General features: G+C 42.0%; 1 protein-coding gene and 1 non-coding gene across 2 annotated transcripts in view; both read left to right on the top strand.

Moving 5' to 3' along the window:
• LOC122435193 (putative MAGE domain-containing protein MAGEA13P) overlaps positions 1-13,118 on the top strand; it is a 71,031-nt gene extending 57,913 nt beyond the window's left edge. Inside the window, exon 2 of the mRNA XM_043459168.1 lies at positions 11,759-13,118. Within this exon, the coding sequence (XP_043315103.1) occupies positions 11,823-12,818 (996 nt within the window). The 5' untranslated portion in view covers positions 11,759-11,822 and the 3' untranslated portion in view covers positions 12,819-13,118. The remainder of the gene's footprint in view (positions 1-11,758) is intronic.
• A 9,141-nt stretch (positions 13,119-22,259) lies between these two features.
• Positions 22,260-22,394, top strand: LOC122436202. Its single transcript, XR_006267959.1, has one exon. It is a non-coding gene; the product is annotated as a small nucleolar RNA SNORA48 (small nucleolar RNA).
• Positions 22,395-23,488: the final 1,094 nt, after the last annotated feature.

The following is a 23,488-nucleotide window of genomic DNA, read 5'->3' as shown; positions in this document are numbered from 1 at the left end:
CTTTTCATGTGTTTGTTAGCCATCTATATGTCTTCTTTGGAGAAATGTCTGTTTAGTTCTTTGGCCCATTTTTTGATTGGGTCGTTTATTTTTCTGAAATTGAGCTGCAAGAGCTGCTTGTATATTTTTGAGATTAATTCTTTGTCAGTTGCTTTGTTTGCTATTATTTTCTCCCATTCTGAAGGATGACTTTTCACATTGCTTATAGTTTCCTTCGTTGTTCAAAAGCTTTTAAGTTTATTAGGTCCCATTTGTTTATCTTTGCTTTTATTTCCATCACTCTGGGAGGTGGGTCATAGAGGATCCTGCTGTGATTTATGTTGGAGAGTGTTTTGCCTATGTTTTCCTCTAGGAGTTTTATAGTTTCTGGTCCTACATTTAGATCTTTAATCCATTTTGAGTTTATTTTTGTGTATGGTGTTAGCAAGTGTTATAATTTCATTCTTTTACAGGTGGTTGACCAGTTTTCTCAGCACCACTTGTTAAAGAGATTGTCTTTTCTCCATTGTATATTCTTGCCTCCTTTGTCAATGATAAGGTGTCCATAGGTGTGTGGATTTATCTCTGGGCTTTCTATTCTGTTCCACTGATCTATATTTCTGTCTTTGTGCCAGTACCATACTGTCTTAGTGACTGTAGCTCTGTAGTATAGTCTGAAGTCAGGCAGGTTGATTTCTCCAGCTCCATTCTTCTATCTCAAGATTGCTTTGGCTATTCAAGATTTTTTGTATTTCCATACAAATTGTGAAATTATTTGTTCTAGTTCTCTGAAAAATACCGTTGGTAGCTTGATAGGGATTGCATTGAATCTACAGATTGCTTTGGGTACTGTACTCATTTCACTGTATTGATTCTTCCAATCCATGAACATGGTATATTTCTCCATCTCTTTGGGTCATCTTTGATTTCTTTCATCAGTGTTTTATAGTTTTCTATATATAGGTCTTTGGTTTCTTTAGGTAGATTTATTCCTTAAGTATTTTTTTCTTTCTGTTGCAGTGGTGAATGGAATTGTTTCCTTAATTTCTCTTTCTGTTTTCTCATTGTTAGTGTATAGGAATGCAAAGGATTTCTGTGTGTTAATTTTATATCCTGAAACTTTACTATATTCATTGATTAGCTCTAGTAATTTTCTGGTGGTGTCTTTAGGGGTTTCTATGTAGAAGATCATGTCATCTACAAACAGTGAGAGTTTTACTTCTTCTTTTCCTATCTGGATTCCTTTTATTTCCTTTTCTTCTCTGATTGCTGTGGCCAACACTTCCAAAACTATGTTGAACAGTGGTGAGAATGGGCACCCTTGTCTTGTTCCTGACTTTAAGGGAAATGCTTTCAATTTTTCACCATTGAGGATAATGTTTGCTGTTGGTTTATCATATATGGCTTTTATTATGTTGAGGTGTGTTCCTTCTATGCCTGCTTTCTGGAGGGTTGTTTTTTTTTTTTTTTTTTTTTGAGGTTTTTTTTAATCATAAATGGATGTTGAATTTTGCCAAAGACTTTCTCTGCATCTATTGAGATAATCATATGGTTTTTATCTTTCAATTTGTTAATGTGGGGTATTACACTGATTGATTTGTGGATATTAAAGAATGCTTGCATCCCTGGGATAAAGCCCACTTGGTCAAGATATGTGATTTCTTTAATATGTTGTTGGATTCTGTTTGCTAGAATTTTGTTGAGGATTTTTGCATCTATGTTCATCAGTGATATTGGCCTGTAGTTTTCTTTTCTTTCTTTTTTTTTTTTGTGGCATCTTTGGTTTTGATATTAGGGTGATGGTGGCCTCATAGAATGAGTTTGGAAGTTTACCTTCCTCTGCAGCTTTCTGGAAGAGTTTGAGTAAGATAGGTGTTAGCTCTTCTCTAAATTTTTGGTAGAATTCAGCTGTGAAGCCATCTGGTCCTAGGCTTTTGTTTTTTGGAAGATTTCTGATTACAGTTTTGATTTCCATACTTGTGATGGGTCTGTTAAGATTTTTTATTTCTTCCAGGTTCAGGTTTGGAAAGTTCTACTTTTCTAAGAATTCATCCATTTCTTCCAAGTTGTCCATTTTATTGGCATATAGTTGCTGATAGTAGTGTCTTATGATCCTTTGTATTTCTGTGTTGTCTGTTGTGATTTCTCCATTATCATTTCTAATTTTGTTGATTTGATTCTTCTCCCTTTGTTTCCTGATGAATCTGGCTAGTGGTTTGTCTGTTTTATTTATCTTCTAAAATAACCAGCTCTTAGTTTTGTTGATTTTTGCTATGGTCTCCTTTGTCTCTTTTTCAATTATTTCTGGCCTCATTTTTATGATTTCTTTCCTTCTACTAACCCCGGGGTACTTCATTTCTTCTTTTTCCAGTTGCCTTTAGGTGTAGAGTTAGGTAATTTGATTTTTCTCTTGTTTCTTGAGGTAAGCTTGTACTGTTATGAATCTTCCCCTTAGCACTGCTTTTACTGAATCCCATCAGTTTTGGGTTGTTGTGTTTTCATTTGTTTCTATGCATATTTTGATTTCTTTTTTTATTTCTTCCATGATTTGTTGGTTATTCAGAAGCATGTTGTTTAGCCTCCCTATGTTTGTATTTTTAATATTTTTTCCTGTAGTTGACATCTAGTCTTACCTCATTGTGATCAGAAAAGATGCTTGGAATGATTTAAATTTTTTTGAATTTACCAAGGCTAGATTTATGGCCCAGGATGTGATGTATCCTGGAGAAGGTTCCATGTGCACTTGAGAAAAAGGTGAAATTCATTGTTTTGGGATGAAATGTCCTATAGATATCAATTAAGTCTAACTGGTCCATTGTATCAAATAAACAAATAAATAAAAATAAAAAGAATTAAAGTTTGTGTTTCCTAGCTAATCTTCTGTTTAGTTGATCTATCCATATGTGTGAGTGGGGTATTAAAGTCTCCCACTATTATTGTGTTACTGTTAATTTCCCCTTTCATACTTGTTAGCATTTGCCTTACATATTGCGGTGCTCCTATGTTGGGTGCATATATGTTTATAATTGTTATATCTTCTTCTTGGATTGATCCTTTGATCATTATGTAGTATCCTTCTTTGTCTTTTTTCACAGCCTTTATTTCAAAGTCTATTTTATCTGATATGAGTATTGCTACTCCTGCTTTCTTTTGGTCTCCATTTGCATGAAATATCTTTTTCCAGCCCTTCACTTTCGGTCTGTATGTGTCCCTTGTTTTGAGATGGGTCTCTTGTAGACAGCGTATATAGGGGTCTTGTTTTTGAATCCATGCAGCCAGTCTTTGTCTTTTAGTTAGGGCATTCAACTCATTTACATTTAAGGTAGTTATTGATAAGTATGATCCCATTGCCATTTACTTTGTTGTTTTGGGTTCAAGTTTATAAAGCTTTTCTGCATTTCCTGTCTAGCAAAGATCCTTTACCATTTGCCGAAGAGCTGTTTTGGTAGTGCTGAATTCTCTGATCTTTTGCTTGTCTGTAAAGCTTTTGATTTCTTCTTCATATTTGAATGAGATCCTTACTGTGTACAGTAATCTGGGCTGTAGGTTTTTCTCTTTCATCACTTTAAGTATATCCTGCCATTCCCTTTGGCCTGAAGAGTTTCTATTGAAAGATCAGCTGTTATCCTTGTGGGAATCCCCCTTGTGCATTATTTTTAGCTTTTCCCTTGCTGCTTTTAATATTTGTTCTTTGTGTTTGATCTTTGTTAATTTGACTAATATGTGTCTTGAGGTGTTTCACCTTGGATTTGTCCTGTTTGGGACTGTCTGGTTTTCTTGAACTTGGATGGCTATTTCCTTCCCCATTTTAGGGACATTTTCAACTAATCTCAAGTATTTTCTCATGGTCTTTCTTTTTATCTTCTTCTTCTGGGACTCCTATGATTTGAATGTTGGTGCGTTTAACATTATCTCAGAGGTCTCTGAGGTTGTCCTCATTTCTTTTAATTCTTTTTTCTTTTTTCCTCTCTGCTCCATTTATTTCCACCATTCTATCTTCCACCTCACTTATCCTATCTTCTGCCTCAGCTATTCTACTCTTGGTTCCCTCCAGAGTGCTTTTGATCTCAGTTATTACATTATTCATTATATATTGACTCTTTTTTATTTCTTCTAGGTCCTTGTCAAACATTTCTTACATCTTCTTGGTCCTGTCCAGACTATTTATCTGTAATTCCATTTTGTTTTCAAGATTTTAGATCATTTTTACTATCATTATTCTGAATTCTTTTTCAGGTAGACTCACTATCTCCTCCTCTTTTGTTTGGTTTGGTGGGCATTTATCATGTTCGTTTACCTACTGAATATTTCTCTGTCTTTTCATCGTGTTTAGATTGCTGTGTTTGGGGTAGCCTTTCTTTATGCTGGAAGTTTGTGGTTCCTCTTTATTGTGGAGGTTCCTCCCTGTGGGTGGGGTTGAATGAGTGGCTTGTCAAGGTTTCCGGGTTAGGGAAGCTTGTATCGGTGTTCTGGTGGGAGGAGCTGGATCTCCTCTCCCTGGAGTTCAATGAAGTGTCCATTAGTGAGTTTTGAGGTGTCTATGGGTTTGGTGTAACTTTTGGCTGCCTGTATTTTAATGCTCAAGGTTATGTTCCTGCATTGTTGGAGAATTAGCTTGGTATATCTTGCTCTGAAACTTGTTGGCTCTTGGATGGAGCTTGGTTTCGGTGTAGGTATGGAGGCTTTTGGATGAGCTCTTGTCAATTAATGTTCCCTGGAGTCAGGAGTTTTCTGGTGTTCTCATATTTTGGATTTAAGCCGCCTGCCTCTGGCTTTCAGTCTTATTCTTGCAGTAGCCTTTAGACTTCTCCATCCATACAGCACTGATTATAAAACATCTAGGTTAATGGTGAAAAGATTCTCCACAGTGAGGGACACCCAGAGAGGTTCACAGAGTTACATGGAGAAGAGAAGAGGGAGGAGGGAGATAGAGGTGACCAGGAGGAAAAGAGGGGGTGTCAAAAGGAGAGAGACAGGTCTAGCCAGTAATCAGTTCCCTAAGTGTTCTCTATAGCCTGGAACACCCAAAGAGATTCACAGAGTTGGGTAGAGAAGAGAAGGGGGAGGGAGGAGATAGAGGTGACCTGGTGGAGAAAAAGGAGAGTCAAAAGGAGAGAGAGCAAGCCAGTAATCACACTCCTAAGTAAAAATGGGTACCAAAGATTGGATTCTTAAAGGTACAGAATTGATAACAAATACCAAAAAGCAAAGATTAAAAATCTAGAGAAGTTAGACTCTCAAAAATACAATATTAAAAAAAAATCACAATAACTATAAAAAATATATATATAAAATTTGCTTTAAAAATAGGGTCTTTTTGAACAGCATGTATACTATCTATGGTGAAACAGAGCACCAGCCCAGGTGGGATGCATGAGACAAGTGCTCCGGCCTGGTGCACTGGGAAGACCCAGAGGAATCGGGTGGAGAGGGAGATGGGAGGGGGGATCGGGATGGGGAATAAGTGTAAATCTATGGCTGATTCATATCAATGTATGACAAAACCCACTGAAATGTTGTGAAGTAATTAGCCTCCAACTAATAAAAAAATTAAAAAAAAAAATAGGGTCTTTTTTTGCAAGGTAATAGTAGATTATAAAAATGAAAATTAAATTAGTAATAAATAACTTAAAAAATTAAAAATTAAGAAATGATAATAGTAAAATATATCTAGGAATTTCTCTGGAGCTGTTGAGGATGGTGTGGGGTCACTTCAGTTTCAGATAGTTCCTTGTTCCAGCTTATACTTCTTCTCAAGGTCTATAGGCCCCTTCCAATGTAGTCAATGCCAGCTACAGAGTTTTAATCTGTTGCACCTGTCACTTCCAAAGCAGGTCCCTGTTCTTTGTTTATTTTAGCTTCCTCTATTTGCAAGTCTCTTCAGTGTCTAATTTCCACCCTGACACAAGGGGGCGAAGGTGGTTACTTATTTAGGCTCACTTGTTCAGTTGTGCTGTGGGGAGGGAGGAACACTGTGTAGGGGGAGAGCTCATAGTGTATGGACCATGCTGGGTTTGCCCCAGCTCACAGCATGTGTGCTTTCCCGGTCTACACTGCTCGGGCTCCTGGTTGCTCTACAGGGAAACTGTCTAAAGTGGGCCCTGGGTTGCGTACACTTCCCAGGTCTAAGCCACTCAGGTTCAGGTTCTCTGATACTCCACAAGGGCACAGACTCAGCTGGGCCTGCGTTTTGTGCCCTTCCCAGGTGCTTGGTGAGTGCACTCTCCCAGGTGGGCTGTGCATCTTATCACCTTCCCGGTCCCAACCCCTTGGTTTCCTGGGTGTGCAGCGAGAGCACCATCTCAGGTGTGCCGTGTGTCTCCTCTGGTGAGCTGATCTCTGACTGCGACCCTTCGGGCAGATGTCAACCATCCAGAATCCCAGGAAGACTTGGTTAGCAACTGGAAGCCTGTTCACAGTTTGGTGGAGGATGCAGTCTCTGGGGCTGAGATTGCCCCTCACCTTCCAGCTCTGGCTGTCGCCCACCTGCCTCCCTGCCTCCAGCTGGGGGAGGGGATGGTCTGCAGCTGGCTAGCTCTCCTCTAGTGTACCCTCAATCCTTTGTTCTGTGAGCAGGCCAGGATGTGTCTTAGAGCTTTTCGCAGGAAAGTTCTCTCTCTCTCTCTTTATTTCTCTCTCTCTGGCTGTCCCACAGTTTGGGTTGCTATCTCACATTAGCTCCCTCAGAGAGCCCTCAGGGCATTCAGGCCTGGTCCTTACCCTAAGCATGCAGCCATGACTCCCTGTTCAGCCACCGCTCGCTGCTGGCAGACGCAAACTTCTGGGCTACTTCTTCTCTGGGAGGTGCAGTTAGGTGCCTAATCTGTGGGTGTTTTTTCTTTTTTTTTCCTCCCGGTTATGTTGCCCTCTGGGATTCCAAAACTCTCCCACAGACCCGCTGGTGAGAGGGTTTCCTGGTGTTTGGAAACTTCTCCTCCTTCATGACTCCCTCCCAGGGACAGGTCTCCATACCTAACTCTTTTGTCTCTCTCTTTATATTTTATATTTTGTCCTACCTCCTTTCAAGGAGAATGGGCTGCCTTTCTGGGTGCCTGGTGTCCTCTGCCAGTGTTCAGAAGTTGTTTTGTGGAATTTGCTCAATGTTCAAATGATCTTTTGATGAATTTGTGGGGGAGAAAATGGTCTCCTGGTCCTTTCCTCCACCATCTTAGGACCACCCTGAATGTTGAATTTTAAGCCAGCTTTTCCACTGTCCTATTTCACCTTCATCAAGAGACTCTTTAGTTCCTTTTCACTTTCTGCCATAAGGATACTGTCATCTTCTTATCTGAGGTTATTGATATTTCTCCCAGCAGTCTTGATTCCAGCTTGTGCTTCATCCAGCCTGGATTTTCACATGATTTACTCTGCATATAAGCTAAATAAGCAGGGTGGCAATAAACAGCTTTCATGTACTCCTTTCCCAATTTGAAACCAGTCCATTGTTCCATGCCCAGTTCTATCTGTTGCTTCTTGATCTGCATACAGGTTTCACAGGAGGCAAGTAAGGTGGTCTGGCATTCCCATCTCTTTAAGAATTTTCCAGTTTGTTGTGATCCACACAAAGATTTTACTGTAGTCAATGAAGCTGAAGTAAGATATAGATCAATTAAAAGAGGGGATGAAGTGGAATCATATTAAATTCTCAAATAAAAGCAGAGAAGGCAGAAAAAGTGGGGAGAAATGTAGAATAAATGAAACAAATAGAAAACAGTTACAAATATATTAATAGTAGACATTAATCCAACTATATCAACAATCACTTTAAATGTGAATGATCTATTATACAAGTTAAAAGACACAGATAGTCAAAGTGATATAAAACAATATCCAATCACATTTTGTCTAAAGAAATTCATTTTAAAGATAAAGATTCAGGTAGGCTAAGAGTAAAGATATGGAAAAATTTTTGTTTGTTTTTTGGTTTTGACTATAGGACAAGGAAATCATTAGGGACACAAAGAGGCATAACATAGTGAAAAATAAGTCAATTCTCCAAGAAAATATAGAAATGTTAAATGCATATGCAACTAAAAACAAAGTATCAGAATATGTGAAGCAAAATCTGATAGAGATGAAAGGAGAAATAGGCAAATCTACTATTATATTTGGAGACTTCACTACCACTCTGGAAGTAATTGATAGACCAAAAAGGCAGAAAATCAGTAGAAAAACAGGTGACTTGAAGAACTCTATCAATCAACTTGATCTACTTGACATTTATAAAATATTCCATCCAACAACAACAGAATACATATTACTCTCAAGTGACATAAAGCATTTATCAGGATAGAACAAATTCAGAACCATTAAACATACCTAAAAGAATAGAAATTATACTGTTTGTTCACAAACCACAATGGAATTAAACTGAAAATCAGTAATAAGAAGGTAGTTAGAGTATCTCTGAAATATTTAGAAATGAAATAACATACTTCTAAATAATTTGTAAGTTAAAGAAAAAAGCCCAAAGAGATTTAAAATATGTAGCTTAGCCTAAGTAAAAATGGAAGTACATCTTAACAAAACTGTAAAGAAAGCAGAGAGAAAAATAGAGTAAAAAAAATCAAAGAAATTGAAAACAGGAAAACAATAGAGAACATCAAGGAAACGCAAAATTGGTTTTCTAGAAAGATCAATAAAATTAATAAAGTTCTAGTTGGGCTATCCAAGAGAAAAGAAGACAGAATTACAAATATCAGAAATGAAATAGGAAGCATCACTTCTGATTCCATGGACATTAAAAGGAAAATAGTGAAATACATGCACATGTATTCTACACCTGGCAAAGCTCTCCTTCAGAAATGAAGAAGCAATATAAACTTTCTCACACCAAAAAAGGTGAGGGAGCTCATCACCACTGAACCTGCCTTACAAGAAATAGTAAAGGCAGTTCTTCAAGTTGAAATGATATAATCATATACACAGAAAACTGTAAAACCTCAGCAACAACAACAACAAAACTGTTAGAAATAATGAACAAATTCAGTAAAGTTGTTCCAGAATGACAAGCTTGGGCAGCTGTCTTCCACAGTTGATTTGATATGGACAGACTCTGGCCCACAGAGGGAGAAGGCTAACTTAGTGCCAGGAGTCAAGGTGATGATCCTGAGAAAGGACTAAAAACTCCCACCACAGAAGAAACTGGTCTCCATCCTACCCCAGCTGTTAGCCTTGGGAGACCCTGGGGTATGATAGTCAGATGTGGCAGACTCTTGACTTCCACCAGCAAAAGAGATACATTTACACGGAGGTGAGGATTTTGATTTGAGGGGAGCACTCAGGTCAACCAAGGAAGGACTCCCAGACCCTGCCAGGCATGAAAGAGAGGACCCTTATGGAGGGCTGAATTATCTGCCCATCCCAAACAGAGGCTTCCCACAGAAATGTACCCAAGACCCCAAGCAGGAATGTCAGGAACAGGTGACACCACCCTACCCATTCCATTTCTGCAGTGGGCATCTCGGGAGAGAAGGGCCTTCTGAGGGCAGGGGATGCAGGCCCAGGGGAAGATGAGGGTGACCCAACCTAGAACACACAGGGAGCCATGCATAGCCCCCTGACCCTGCAATCAGCTCTGATGGACCCCCACAGAAGCCTGTCAGGTGGAGGTTCCCCTTTACTCCCTTCTTGGGGAGGGAAGGCTCCTTATCTGAAGGGTGAGGCATCAGGTGGATCCAGGCAGGGCCCTCAGAGTGCCGCGGTCAAGGTGAAACCTGTGGGGTTTTCCCAGCAAGGTGCCCCTGAGGTGCAGCAGAGGAAGGAGTCCAGGCCCCACCAGAGGTTGGTTGGATTCAAAGTGAGTATTCAGAGTAAGGAGACCAGGCCCACTCAGCCCCTGGCTCTGGCATGCTCTCTCCCTGCCTTCGTCCCTGGGAGACCCCAGGCAAGGGTTCTAGATGTGTCTCAACTTCCACCCCAGGGAACTGAAGCACAGTGGCATCGTCAGTGGGGGACTCAGGGTGGGGGACATGGAGGTGAGGATGCGGAGGAAGGCTCCCACCCTGCCCTGTGAGGCTGAGAGGGCCTCTCTGGGGACCCAGGGGCCCATGACGCCTGCCCCGCCTGCTGTCAGCTCTGAGGCGACCTGAGCTGGGCTAGGGGGCGCTGCGCCCCTCTTTGTCTTCTGACTTCGGTCTCTGGCACCTCAGGGCGATGATGGTTGCAGGATGAAGGAACGGTGGGCTCCAGGTGGGCTGAGAGGTCGAGGAGACCCACAGGGACCTGCCCTTCTCTACCGTCAGAGGCCCAGGGAGGCGCCTCCATCCTCCCAACAACCCCGCCTCCCTGGGGTCTCAGACATGGTGGCCTTCGCCCCACAGAAGCCCTCTCTAGTCCGAGGAAAGGAGTGTTTCTACCGGACCAGAACCCCAACGTAGACAGAGTTGTGCAGACATCGCCCTGCCCCTGCCACAGGCCCCAGAGACCCCGCAGGTCTGTCTGGCAGATTCCTGGCCTCTGCCCTTCTCAGTAGTCCCTGCGAGGTGGCCGCCATGGTCTGAGGGGCTCACCCTCCGATCGGCAGAGGGAGGAGCCCCAGTCCTAGCAGGAGTGGAGACTAGGACTCCGAAGGTAGGAGAGGGAGGCCCTTCAGCTGTGGAAAGATGGATCTCCGACCTCTCCCACTCCTGCCGTCAACCCCAGTAGACTCCCAAGTAGAGTTGCTCCAGTGCCCTGTGTTGCCCGCCACCAGCCCCCCAAGCCCCACTCTCTTGTCTGGTCTCTGGGAGGCAGAGCCTGGGCCTCAAAGGTTCAGCTGCAGGTCAGCTGAAGGGGAAGAACGCACCCCCATCTGCTGGTCTCATGAGGCTCAGTGCAGCAGAGGGATGAGTCTCAGGCTCTGCCAGGGGTTTACTGGAGGATGGAGCACGGAGTGGACCCACTACTGAAGAACAGAAGGGGCCCACGCCTCCCTGCCCCTGCTTTCAGTCATCAGGGACCCAGGGTGTATGGTTGAGTGTGGTGCCCCTTCACTTTCTCCTCTGCTATCTCAGGGAAGTGAGACCTTAATTTCGGGAGGGCTACCTCAGGTCAGCAGAGGGAGGAGTTACAAGCCTCAACATAAGGACTCCCATGAACGCCCTATTAAGAGAGTTGGCTCCCCAGAGTTCATCCAGCCCTTATGTCACCCCAGGTAGACCCTTGGCAGGTGTGGCCAAATGTGGTGCCCCCCTCACTCCCTCCTCTTGGTTTGAGGAGTGTGAACTCTTGTTCTGAGACTTTTGTCTCAGAGCAGCAGAGGAGTGGGTGCAGGCCTGCCTGGACAGGAGAAAGATGAGGCCTCTCAGTGGGCACTGATGGGACCATCCACCTTGGAACAGTGAGGACATCACAAAGTCTGGCCTTCCCCCTCCTGTTGGTGCTCTGAGTTGGGGGCAGGATTGTGATTGTAGCTGCAGCCTGAGGTGCCCCTTAGCTCCTCTTATACGGATTCACATCATCCTGGGGGTGAGGGCCATGGTCTGAGATGTGTGTCCTCAGGTCAGCTAAGCAGAAGAAGCCCAGACAGGGCCAGGAGTCAGTCAAGGTGATGTCCCTGAATGTCTGCCACACCAGAACAGAGGGGACACCACAGTGCCCAACCTTGGACACCCTGCTGTCTCACCTGGAATCTACAGGCTAAGCCAGCTGGTTACACCCTGAGGAGCTTTCTCGGGATTCTTAGGACACTGATCAGTCAGGAAAACAGGAGACCTCCACCCGAGCACTATCTAAGGGGAGATCTGTTAAGATAGCCTTGACAGGGTTGAGTTTCTCACATTCTTCCTCTTTTCCTCAGATCAATTAGCTCTAATCACCACCTCTTGCCTACGCCTCTGCCTGCCACCCTCAACAACATCACTATGTCTCACAGTCAGAAGAGTCAGAGCCAGAAGCTTGAAGTAGGCCTTCAGGCTGAAAAAGAAGCTCGGGGCCTGGTGGGTTCACAGGTTCCTGTAGCTGAGGAGAAGAAGGCCACCGCCTCCTTGCTCTCCTCTTTGATCCAAGACACCCCAGAGGTTGTGCCTACTGCTGGGGCACAGAGTGTTCCCCAGAGTTCTCAGGGGGCCTGCTCCTCCTCCACTACCATTGAAGCCATTCCACTGAGCAAATCAAATGAGGGCAGCAGCCAAGAAGAGGGTCTAAGCAGCTTCCAGGTTCCCACATTCTTGCTTGGTGATGTGCTGAACAAGAAGGTGGCTGAATTGGTACAGTTGATGAATGCCAAATATGCAAAAAAGGAGCCCATCACAAAGGCAGAAATACTGGAGAATGTCATCAAGGAGGATGAGGATCACTTCCCTGAGATCTTCAGCAAAGCCTGTGAATGCATGGAGATTGTCTTTGGCCTTGAAGCAAAGGAAGTAGACCCAACCAGCCACTCCTATGTGCTCCAGACGACACTAGGTCTCACCTACGATGGGATGCTGAATGATGGCCAGAGCATGCCCAAGACCGGCCTCCTGATATATATCTTGGGTGTGATCTTCATGGAGGGCAACCGTGCTACTGAGGAGAGAATCTGGCAGGTGCTAAATATGATTGGGGTGTGTGCTGGGCTGAAGGATTTCATCTACGGGGAGCCCAGGAAGCTCATCACCGAAGATTTGGTGAAGGAAAGGTATCTGGAGTACCAGCAGGTGCCCAACAGTGATCCTCCATGCTATGAATTCCTGTGGGGTCCAAGGGCCCATGCTGAAACCAGCAAGATGAAAATCCTGAAGTTTTTTTCCAAGGTCAATGGGGCTGACCCCACTTCCTTCCCATCCTGGTATGAGGAAGCTTTGAGAGATGAGAAAGAGAAAGCCCAGGCGAGAGCTGCTGGTGGAGATGCTACTTCTGCCATGGCCAGCGTCTAGGTTCATGAATGACGTTGGTCACATACTTATTGCTGTTTGTCAGATTTTAGAATAAGTATTTTGCTATTCTGTTAAACCTGGCATTAGAATAGGAATTTCCTTAGAAACCTGCAAGAGCCCAACAATAAAATAGATGGGATCAAGAAACAGAAGAAAAAAATGTAAAAGGTGGTTATCCTAAGAATCCTATATCTCTTTTCACCTGTTGTTTTGTAAAGTTAAAGATATACACTTAGATTTGCTTGGCTAATTAAGCAATGTATGAGAAGTTAAATTCTAATAAATGAGAATCCTGGCTCACTGGCTTATTTGTGCTTATAGGTGGGTCTTAGAGGTGAGAGAAAAGCCTAGAATGGAAAATTGCCCCTGGCAGTTCCTCTGGGATCATGGAGAAACAGAGCCCACTCTCCACCTGGAGCAGGTGTGGAAGATGTCCTGCCTTCTGTCCCCACACCACTAAATACAGTGTACAAACTTGGTGTTCTGTACACATCGTCTAAAAGGATTTCCTGAGAAAAGGCTGATATTTCTTTGAAGCAGTGCCCAGAGGCTGGCACTTTTTCCCTGCTAGGAGAAACAGAGCCCATGGCACTGAAAGGACATTTAATTATTAATAAGTTGTCATCAGTGTAATTTGGCCAACCCTAAGCAAGGGCTAGATCTTCGATAGGGGTGAAACGAATGAAAATAGTCATTTGGATGGAAGAGCAGTTGGGAGGAAGGAAAGGGTTAGTCCTTGACTCAAATTCTGGGAGTTTTGGGTTGCATTCAGCTGGGGAAGACCACCCAATATCCAAGTTAAAGATTATACCTACTAGCAAGGAAAATTTACTGAATTTTGTTACAAAGAAACATTTGAGGTTCACTTGTTTTATGTCAGAGAGTGCCGTATATTCTCTGAGATGCCATGGAGCACCCGCGTACACACACACACACACACAATCCCAGGAGAATGATAGAGTCTAGGGTCAAAATCATATTAGAATTATTGTTATTATTAAAGGTCCATTAAATGCCAGGCCATGTGCTTGACAGTCCCACAAGTCAGGGCTTGTTAAACCTGCTTCACAAATGAAGAACCTAAGGCTCATATTGGCCACTTGGTCATGGACCCAGTATCACATATCCAGTAAGTGACAAAGCTAGGACTGGATCCCTGGTCTGAATTCACTGAGATCCAAGCTGTCCCCACTCCTCCTAGCCTAAGGCAGACCTTTTGTCTCTTAGTTCATTTCTCTTCCCAGTACTGCATCATGGCAACAGAAAGAAGGGCCCTGTGGCCAAGATACTAAAAGCAGGACTAAAGAAGAAAGGTGATAATGAGAATTAAACTGGATTTCTGGATTGTGTGTGTGGCCTTAATTTACCTCTGACCCTTGTGCCTGAGCCCCAGGGCTCCTTGAAAGCTGACTTGAAAAGTGCCCAGGAGCTGACACTTTTGCCTGGGGCCTGGCACTTTCTTGCATTACACACCCTTCCAGTGGTCTTCCTTCATGTGCACTTCTGTCCAACTCTGGAATGTGGCCTGCTAATCAGCTTATCACTTCCTCTTCTCTGAAGATTGTGCCCTGCTCCCAGTGGAACAGCCCCAAATATTATATCAACATTATTTTAATTTGTGTCTCCCCTTTTCTCATTAGGCTAAGCAGAAAATTAATTTAATTCCTCACCCATATAAAGACAGATTTAGGCAGTGAAGTCCTGAGTAAAAGGATGCCTCAGGGCAGGATTTAATGTCAGCAGGACCTTTCCCCTTTGTTTCAAGAAGCAAGCATTGAGCCAGAATGACCAGGAGCCAGGGGAAAAGATCAGACAGGACACAGTCAGTCAGTGAGGGTCGTTAAGAGCATCCTGGCAAGAGCAATTGCCAGAGTCCAGAAAAGAGACCACCTACCAAACCAAGTCAGAAGAGGCCCAGGCAGGCTGGTGGGGCTCTCTGAGTCCAGAGTTCAGGGGCCAGAAGACAAGATGGTGGGGAACCTGGGTGGGTGGTACTGAATGCATTATAAGAATAGGCTGGGCACTGTTTACAATAGCCAGGACGTGGAAGCAACCTAGATGTCCACTGGCAGACAAATGGATAAGAAAGCTGTGGTACGTATACATAATGGAATATTACTCAGCTATTAAAAAGAATGCATTTGAATCAGTTCTCACGAGGGGAATGAAACTGGAGCCTATTATACAGAGTGAAGTAAGTCAGAAAGAAAAACACCAATACAGTATATTAATGCATATATATGGAATTTAGAAAGATGGTAATGATGACCCTATATGGAAGACAGCAAAAGAGACACAGATGTAAAGAACAAACTTTTGGACTCTGTGGGAGAAGGCGAGGGTGGGATGATTTGCAAGAATAGCATTGAAACATGTATATTATCATATGTGAAACAGATCGCCAGTCCAGGTTCAATGCATGAGACAGGGTGCTCAGGGCTGGGGCACTGGGATGACCCTGAGGGATGGGATGGGGAGGGAGGTGGGAGGGGGGTTCAGGATGGGGAACACATGTACACCCATGGCTGATTCATGTCAATGTATGGCAAAAACCACTACAATATTGTAAAGTAATTAGCCTCCAATTAAAATAAATTAATTAATTTTTAAAAAAAAGAACAGGCTGGGAAATCGGCATTTGTGGTCACAAATGCTGGAAGTCTCAGTGTGGTCTGAGTGGGTAAGTCAATTGGAGGAGTGGGCCAGCCATGTACCAGACACCATGCGTTCACTTCCCCACCACCCATTGTGTCCTATTAGAAAGAGCACAGGTGCTACCCTCCATCATTTGGATGAGCTACGTTTCTTGACACCTCTAGGGGTGCAGGGCACCCTTGTGAATGTCCCTGGACTGGAAGCTGTCTTGATGCTTGCTGGAGGCTGGGGTGTTGCTCCTGTGCAGAGTGAACCTCTCCATAGAAGCTAGGGCTGTGTAAGTGAGTGGGGTTGGGGACCGACGTCTACCAGTTCAAACAGGTCAGGGGCACCTGTGAAGAGTGGAAGGCAATGCACAGCCACAAGGAGGGGGCAACTGGAGAGGCAATCCTTGGGACTAATCACCTCAGAGACTCTATGGCTAAAGGGCTAGGCATGGGCATGCATTGAAAAATGATCCAGGTATTGTCCCTGGCTCAGGCTGCCTCCCTTGGTTTCTGAGCTGTTGGGACACTAGAAGGTGGGTGTCCAGTGGCTATGACTGCTGGTCTTCATTGCCACCAGATTGTCCAGGACAGAGGATTGGCCTGCATTATCTACCCAGGTGTAAACTGGGGCACTGTAGGACTTAATTCATTTGCTTTCCATTTCTTAGAGATAAGTGTCCTTCATGACCCAATGTCCAATCAGTTGAAAGTTGTTTCATATCTGGATTTTTAGGTTTATCAGGTATGATTCCATTCCTCTCACTCCACTGTGGCCAGAAGCAGAAGTTCTATAATCCAAATTTAAAATCTAAATTATCAAGGCATGACAAACGTCCTCAAATTTCAATCTCATTCACATTATAACTAGTATTGAAAGGCTATGGGACACATTTGTACTAATATAGACATACATACAACTAGGAGAATATACAGCAAAATGTCAACAATATATTTCTCTACTGTTGTTGTCCAGTTGCTCAGTCGTGTCCAACTCTCTGTGACCCCATGGGCTGCAGCATGCCAGACTTCCCTGTCCTTCAGTATCTCCTGGAGTTTCCTCAAACTCATGTCCATTGAGTCAGTGATGCCATCCAACCATCTTAACTTCTTTCATCCCCTTCTCCTTCTGTCCTCAATCTTTCCCAGCCTCAGGGACTTTTCTAATGAGTCGGCTGTTTACATCAAGTGGCCAAAGTATTGGAGCTTCAGCTTTAGCATCAGTCCTTCCAATGAATATTCAGGGTTGATTTCCTTTAGGATTGACTGGTGTGATCTCCTTGAAGTCCAAGGGACTCTCAAGTCCTCTCCAACTCCACAATTCAAAAGCATCAGTTCTTCGGTGCTCAGCCTTCTTTGTGGTCCAACTCTCACATCTGCACACGACTACTGGAAAGACCATAGCTTTGACGATGTGGACATTTGTCAACAAAGTTGATGTCTCTGCTTTTTAATACCCTGTCTAGTTTTGTTATAGCTTTCATTCCCAGGAGCAAGTGTCTTTAAATTTCATGGCTTCAGTCACTGTCTGCAGTGATTTTGGAGCCCAAGAATATAAAATCTGTCACTGCTTCCACTTTTTCCCCTTCTATTTGTCATGAAGTGATGGGACCAAATGCCATTATCTTAGTGTTTTGAATGTTGAGTTTTAAACCAACTTTTTCACTCTCCTCTCTAACCCTCAGCAAGAGGCTCTTTAGTTTCTCTACTAGTGGAAATATAAGTTATTTCTTTATTTTCTTATTCATGGTTTTAAGATTTTCCAACATTTTGGAAATATGTATGAGTTACCTTTATAACTATAAATATTTTAAATGTGATTTTGACTGCCAAAAATAAATACATATCCTCTAGATGGTTTGTTTGCAGAAAAATTGATCAACCTCTTGCTGAATTCTACCCAGCCTCTGGCTTGCCTATTGCTTATTTGACTAGAAAGAAAAAGAAATGCAATCCAATTAGTAAGCTATGTGTAGCCATCCAACTTCCCTCACACTTTCAAAGACAGTGCTGCACAGATAAGAATCCATCTCCTTTTTAAAGCTTTCTCTCCAGAAAAAGTATTAACTTGTATTTCAAAAAGTAAAATTACATTTACATCTAAATCATATTCTCCATGATATGATTGGATCCAATATTTATACAAAGGAGAGTATATGGGCAATTTGAGGAGGAGGAATTATAATTATCACATTCATTACTATGAATGTTGTTTATGTGTCTCTTGTCAGAGCTCATAATAAATAAATGATGTTATTTTAAAATGATATTCTTCAGTCATTACTGCATTAATTCCAACTTGTGCCTGAAAATGCACTTTTATTTTCTTATGACTGATGCAACATTTTCATTAGAACATTTATCATTTTCTTTCATAGACTATTATCAACACACAATTTCCCAACTCATGATTATCTTTCACAAAGTAAATATCATGTAAAAAGTATTGTAATTGATAAGTTTGATAATTTTCTCTACTGCAGGTTATATGCTCTGTTGTTGGCTATATTTCACATACCCATTTTCTGCACTCAACTATTTCACTATTTTCATGGTTTCATTCACACACTGACCTAACAAAGTCATTAATGATTATTGATATGATTCGAAATTATTTGTGTGCCTTGTGCTGTGCTGTGCTTAGTTGCTCAGTCATGTCCAACTCTTCGCAACCTCATGGACTCTAGCTCGCCAGGTTCCTCTGTCCATGGGGATTCTCCAGCTAAGAATATTGAAGTGGGTTGCCATGCTGTCCTCCAGGGCATCTTCCCAATCCAGGGATCAAACCCTGGTCTCCCACATTGTGGGTGGATTCTTTACCTTCTGAGCCACCTGGGAAGCCCAAGAATACTGGAGTGGGTAGCTTATCCCTTTTCCAGGGGATCTACCTGACCCAGGAATCAAGCCAGGCTCTCCTGCATTGCAGGTGGATTCTTAACCATTTGAGCTACCAGGAAAGCCCTTTTGTGTGCCTTAGTATATTCTAATCACTGTGTTGCTTGTTCCTTGTTCTTTACTTTACTTTCTCTTTTCCCTTTGTTCCTTCCTTTCATTCCTTTCTTTTTTTTAAAAAGTACAACTACATAGCCTCTTTCCTTATGTGAACATTTTCTCTTTATTGGACTGTAGCCTACTTTCTGAAATTAATCAGCCCCTGAATTTTACCAAATCATTTTGATCCAAATGTGTTTCTATGTTTTTTGTTAGGTGTAAAATATATACATATGATCTATTTCTTTGCAACAGGATATTTTCTAATACTTTCATTTTTTATTTTTAAAATGTAGGTTTCACATTCTCCAAAAAAAAGGATGCATGTGAAAATATACTTCAATTTAAAGAATAATAAAAGTGCAAGTGAATTAATAAGTACCAGTGACTTTCCCAATACCATTTTTTTTTACCAGTGTCATTTAATAAGTTAGCTAGCATTTTCCTCTTGGAAAATTAAAACTGTTCCTAATTTTCCCACGTCATCACCTTGTTTCCTTTATATGCATTTGCACTAGATCTAAATCATTTAATCACTATTCTACACTTTTAAACATAACAAATTACTACTGTAAGACATTCTTCTTACAATAGTAAGAAGAATATGATTTTATGTAACCTGTATAAGATTTTAAGTAACCTGTCATTTTTGCCTTTTCTGCAAACTCCTGTATTCTATGTCATTTCCTCTATATGCACAGCTTCATATAATTTAAACTGTGTCTGCCATGGACTGAATATTTATGTCTTCTCCAAATGCTTATATATTTGGAGGTGAAGTATTTGGGAGGTAATTAGGTCATGAAGATGGAGCCCTAATGAATGGGTGCCTTTAAAAGAGGCCAGAGAGCTAGCTAGTTCTCTTTCTTCCATGTAAGGATCAGTCAGTTCAATTCAGTCGTTCAGTTGTGTCCGACTCTGCGACTCCATGGACTGCAGCACGCCACGCCTCCCTGTCCATCACCAATTCCTGGAGTTTACTCAAACTCATGTCCATCACGTCGGTGATGCCATCCAACCATCTCATCCTCTGCTGTCCCCCTCTCCTCCTGCCTTCAATCTTTCCCAGCATCAGGATCTTTTCCAATGAGTCGGTTCTTCGCATCAGGTGGCCAAAGTATTGGAGTCTCAGCTTCAGCATCAGTCCTTCCAATGAATATTCAAGACTGATTTCCTTTAGGATGGACTGGTTGGATCTCCTTGCAGCCCAAGAGACTCTCAAGAGTCTTCTCCAACACCACAGTTCAAATAAGGATACTGAGAAGTTAACAGTCTGCAACCTGGAAGAGGGCTCTCATCAGAATCCAACCATGCTGACACCATGATCTCACCCTTCTAGCCTTCAGAACTAAGAGACATAAAGTTCTACAGTTGATAAGTCACTCAGTTTATGGTATCTTATTATAGGAGCCTAAACTGATGAAGCTGGTTTTAGAAAAGGCAAAGGAACCAGAGATCAAATTGCCAACATCTGCTGGATCATCAAAAAAGCAAGAGAGTTCCAGAAAAACATCTATTTCTGCTTTATTGACTATGCCAAAGCCTTTGACTGTGTGGATCACAATAAACTGTGGAAAATTCTGAAAGAGATGGGAATACCAGACCACCTGACCTGCCTCTTGAGAAACCTGTATGCAGGTCATGAAGCAACAGGTAGAACTGGACATGGAACAACAGACTGGTTCCAAATAGGAAAGGGAGCACATCAAGGCTGTATACTGTCACCCTGCTTATTTAACTTATATGCAGAGTACATCATGAGAAACGCTGGGCTGGAAGAAGCACAAGCTGGAATCAAGCTTGCCGGGAGAAATATCAATAACCTCAGATACACAGATGACACCACCCTTACGGCAGAAAGCAAAGAGGAACTAAAAAGCCTCTTGATGAAAGTGAAAGAGGAGAGTGAAAAAGTTGGCTTAAAGTTCAGCATTCAGACAACTAAGATCATGGCATCTGGTCCCATTACTTCCTGGCAAATAGATGGGGAAACAGTGGAAACAGTGGCTGACTTTATTTTGGGGGACTCCAAAATCACTGAAGATGGTGATTGCAGCCATGAAATTAAAAGACGCTTACTCCTTGGAAGGAAAGTTATGCCCAATCTAGACAGCATACTGAAAAGCAGAGACATTACTTTGCCAACAAAGGTCCATCTGGTCAAGGCTATGGTTTTTCCAGTGGTCATGTATGGATGTGAGAGTTGGACTGTGAAGAAAGCTAAGCACTGCAGAATTGATGCTTTTGAACTGTGGTGTTGGAGAAGACTCTTGAGAGTCCCTTGGACTGCAAGGAGGTCCAACCAGTCCATCCTAAAGGAGATCAGTCCTGGGTGTTCATTGGAAGGACTGATCCTGAAGCTGAAACTCCAATACTTTGGCCACCTCATGCGAAGAGTTGACTCATTGGAAAATACCCTGATGCTGGGAGGGATTGGGGGCAGGAGGAGAAGGGGATGACAGAGGCTGAGATGGCTGGATGGCGTCACCAACTCAATGGACATGAGTTTGAGTAAACTCGGGGAGTTGGTGATGGACAGGGAGGCCCGGCGTGCTGAGATTCACGGGGTCGCAAAGAGTCGGACACGACTGAGCGACTGAACTGAACTGACTGAACTGAAGCTGATGAAGACAGTGTTCAAAGCCATTGTTTTATAACAGTCTTTTTTTAAAAGGTTCTTAGCTCCCTTGTTTTGTTCCATTGTTACTCTTTATTGTTTTTCTAATTTCAGTTTCATTTATTTCTGTTTGTATCTATATTATTAGTGATACTATCATTCTTCTTGCCTTGGTTTTAATTTACTTTTATAATTTTTCAAGTTAGGAGCTGATATTATCAAATTGAGTCTTTTCTTCCTTTCTAATATAAGCATTTAATGACATAAATTTCCCACGAAGCACTTCTTTAGCTAAGTCCCCAAAATTGTGATATGGTGTATTTACGTTTTCATTCAGTTCAAAATATTTTCCAGTTTCCTTCAATAATTTCTTTTGATCCATGGTTTACTATTGTACTGGTTAATTTCCAGATATCTGGGGATCTTGATGATATAAAAGAAAATAAATGTCAAGGTCTTAAATGCTACAGTGAGGAGTTTCTACCTAATGTGCTGACCAATGGGAAATCATTAATGATTTTTGAGAAGTGTGCTGACATGATCAGAGCTATGCTTGAAGAAAGACAGTCTTGAAGGATAGAATGGATTGGAGGCAGGAAGTAGGGAGGTAGCTAAGGGTCAGCTACTCATTCTCACCAACTATGCCATATCATGCTGTTACATGTACTGAATTTCTCTCTGCTCCTGAAAGATCATTTCTTTAAGTATTCAAGTCACTTTGAATTTAAATGCCAATTTAAATGTACTAACAAATTCACTAGTTAGTCATCTAATTAGTACATACTTTAACTATCTACATGAATGACTGATTTAACCATTACCATGGCCAAGTCAGTTAAATTGCTCAGTTTGGGCTAAAATTGTTGTTAGTGGAGTAGATATTTGTATTTAACATACGCATTTCAAACTATAAGTAATTGCTACTTAGAACCTAAAACGTAATTGTCATGAGACATAATTAGTGTTAAAAATCAGAATCTTATAAATCTCTGCCTAATTCCTAAATCATATATCTAAATGTCTGGTTGCTATATATATTTTATAAGGTCTCACGCTCTTTTAAACCAAAGCATTTATTTTAATAAATCTCTTGGAACTTACCAATTCTGTGGAAGTGGAACAATTGTCACCCAGCATGTGTGACTTACATGGTAAACAAGATGAAAATGGGCTGAGCTCATAAAATGGCATGTGTATCCCTGACCTGGGGAGAGTGGCACCTGGTTGGTGGTGCCTGTCTCATATTAACCAGAGACAAAACAACTCCTTGTTTATCCCAACTTGGCTTTTTGCTTGTGCCCATGCTTGGCTCATGCCCTGGACACAAGGGAAAAAAAGGATTTCATTCTATTCAGTGAAGATGCTGCAATTTTAAAAATTTTTATTTTTTCAATACAGTTAAATGTTACAACATCCGTATTATGAAGTCAGGAAGTTGGAATAATTTCTTGAAGATATATAAGGAAATAGGAATAATTGCTTGCCATAAATGGGAAAGGACAAAGCACTTGAAGTCATGCCTTGAAGTTAAAAGAGTCTGGTTGGCCTTTCACTTTCCCCTACTTGGCTCTTCACAGACAGTCAGCAGTAGAGAGACTCTTGAGTCATGAATCAGAAACACAACGTTCATCCTGAAGTCACATAGTCACTTTCAAAGAACACTACAGAACTTTTGTGACCAAGACCCTTTGTGTCCTTCCCTTCAACATTGTTTTCATCATCACTGTGGCTCTTAATGTTTTGGGGTATGGATCCTTTTCAGAATCTGATGAAAGTAAGGGAAATGGGAAATTTTGCCAAGAAAATTCTCTCCTAAGTGCATAAAATTTTGTCTATAATTTTTGTCTAAAATTATAGACAAAATCATAATTTTGTATATAATTTCAGAACGTTGATAGATTCCTCCCTGTGTGAGGTTTGTGTCCCACAAAGGATATGTTGACGTCCTAACCCCCAGAAACTATGGCCTTATTTGGAGAAAGCGTCTTTCCAGATGTAACCAGGTCATTAGGGTGGACCCTAAACCAATATGCTTGGTGTCCTCACAAGAGAGGGAAAACAATGTGAAGACATAGACACAGGATGAGAATACCATGTGAAGACAAAGAGATTCAAGTGATGTACCTATGGCCCATGGAACACTGAAGTTTGCAAGTGTCACCAGAAGCTAGAGCAGAGCATGAAACAGATTCTCCCTAGAACACTCAGAAGCAGCCCAACAGTGCTGACATCTTGATTTCAGACTTCTGACCTCCAGAATTATGAGACAATACATTTCTATTGTTTTTAGCCTTCCAGTTTGTAGTACTTTGTTTTGGCAGTCCAAGGAAACTAATACAGATTTTGGTTGCTACTGTAACAAATATCTAAAATATAGAAGCAGATTTGGAATTGGATAATGGGTAGAGTGGAAACAGTGTCAG

Source organism: Cervus canadensis, chromosome X (assembly GCF_019320065.1).
Source record: "Cervus canadensis isolate Bull #8, Minnesota chromosome X, ASM1932006v1, whole genome shotgun sequence".
Taxonomy (NCBI): Eukaryota; Metazoa; Chordata; class Mammalia; order Artiodactyla; family Cervidae; genus Cervus; species Cervus canadensis.
Note: the sequence above shows the minus strand (reverse complement) of the source record. Positions and strands in the feature narration are given on the sequence as shown.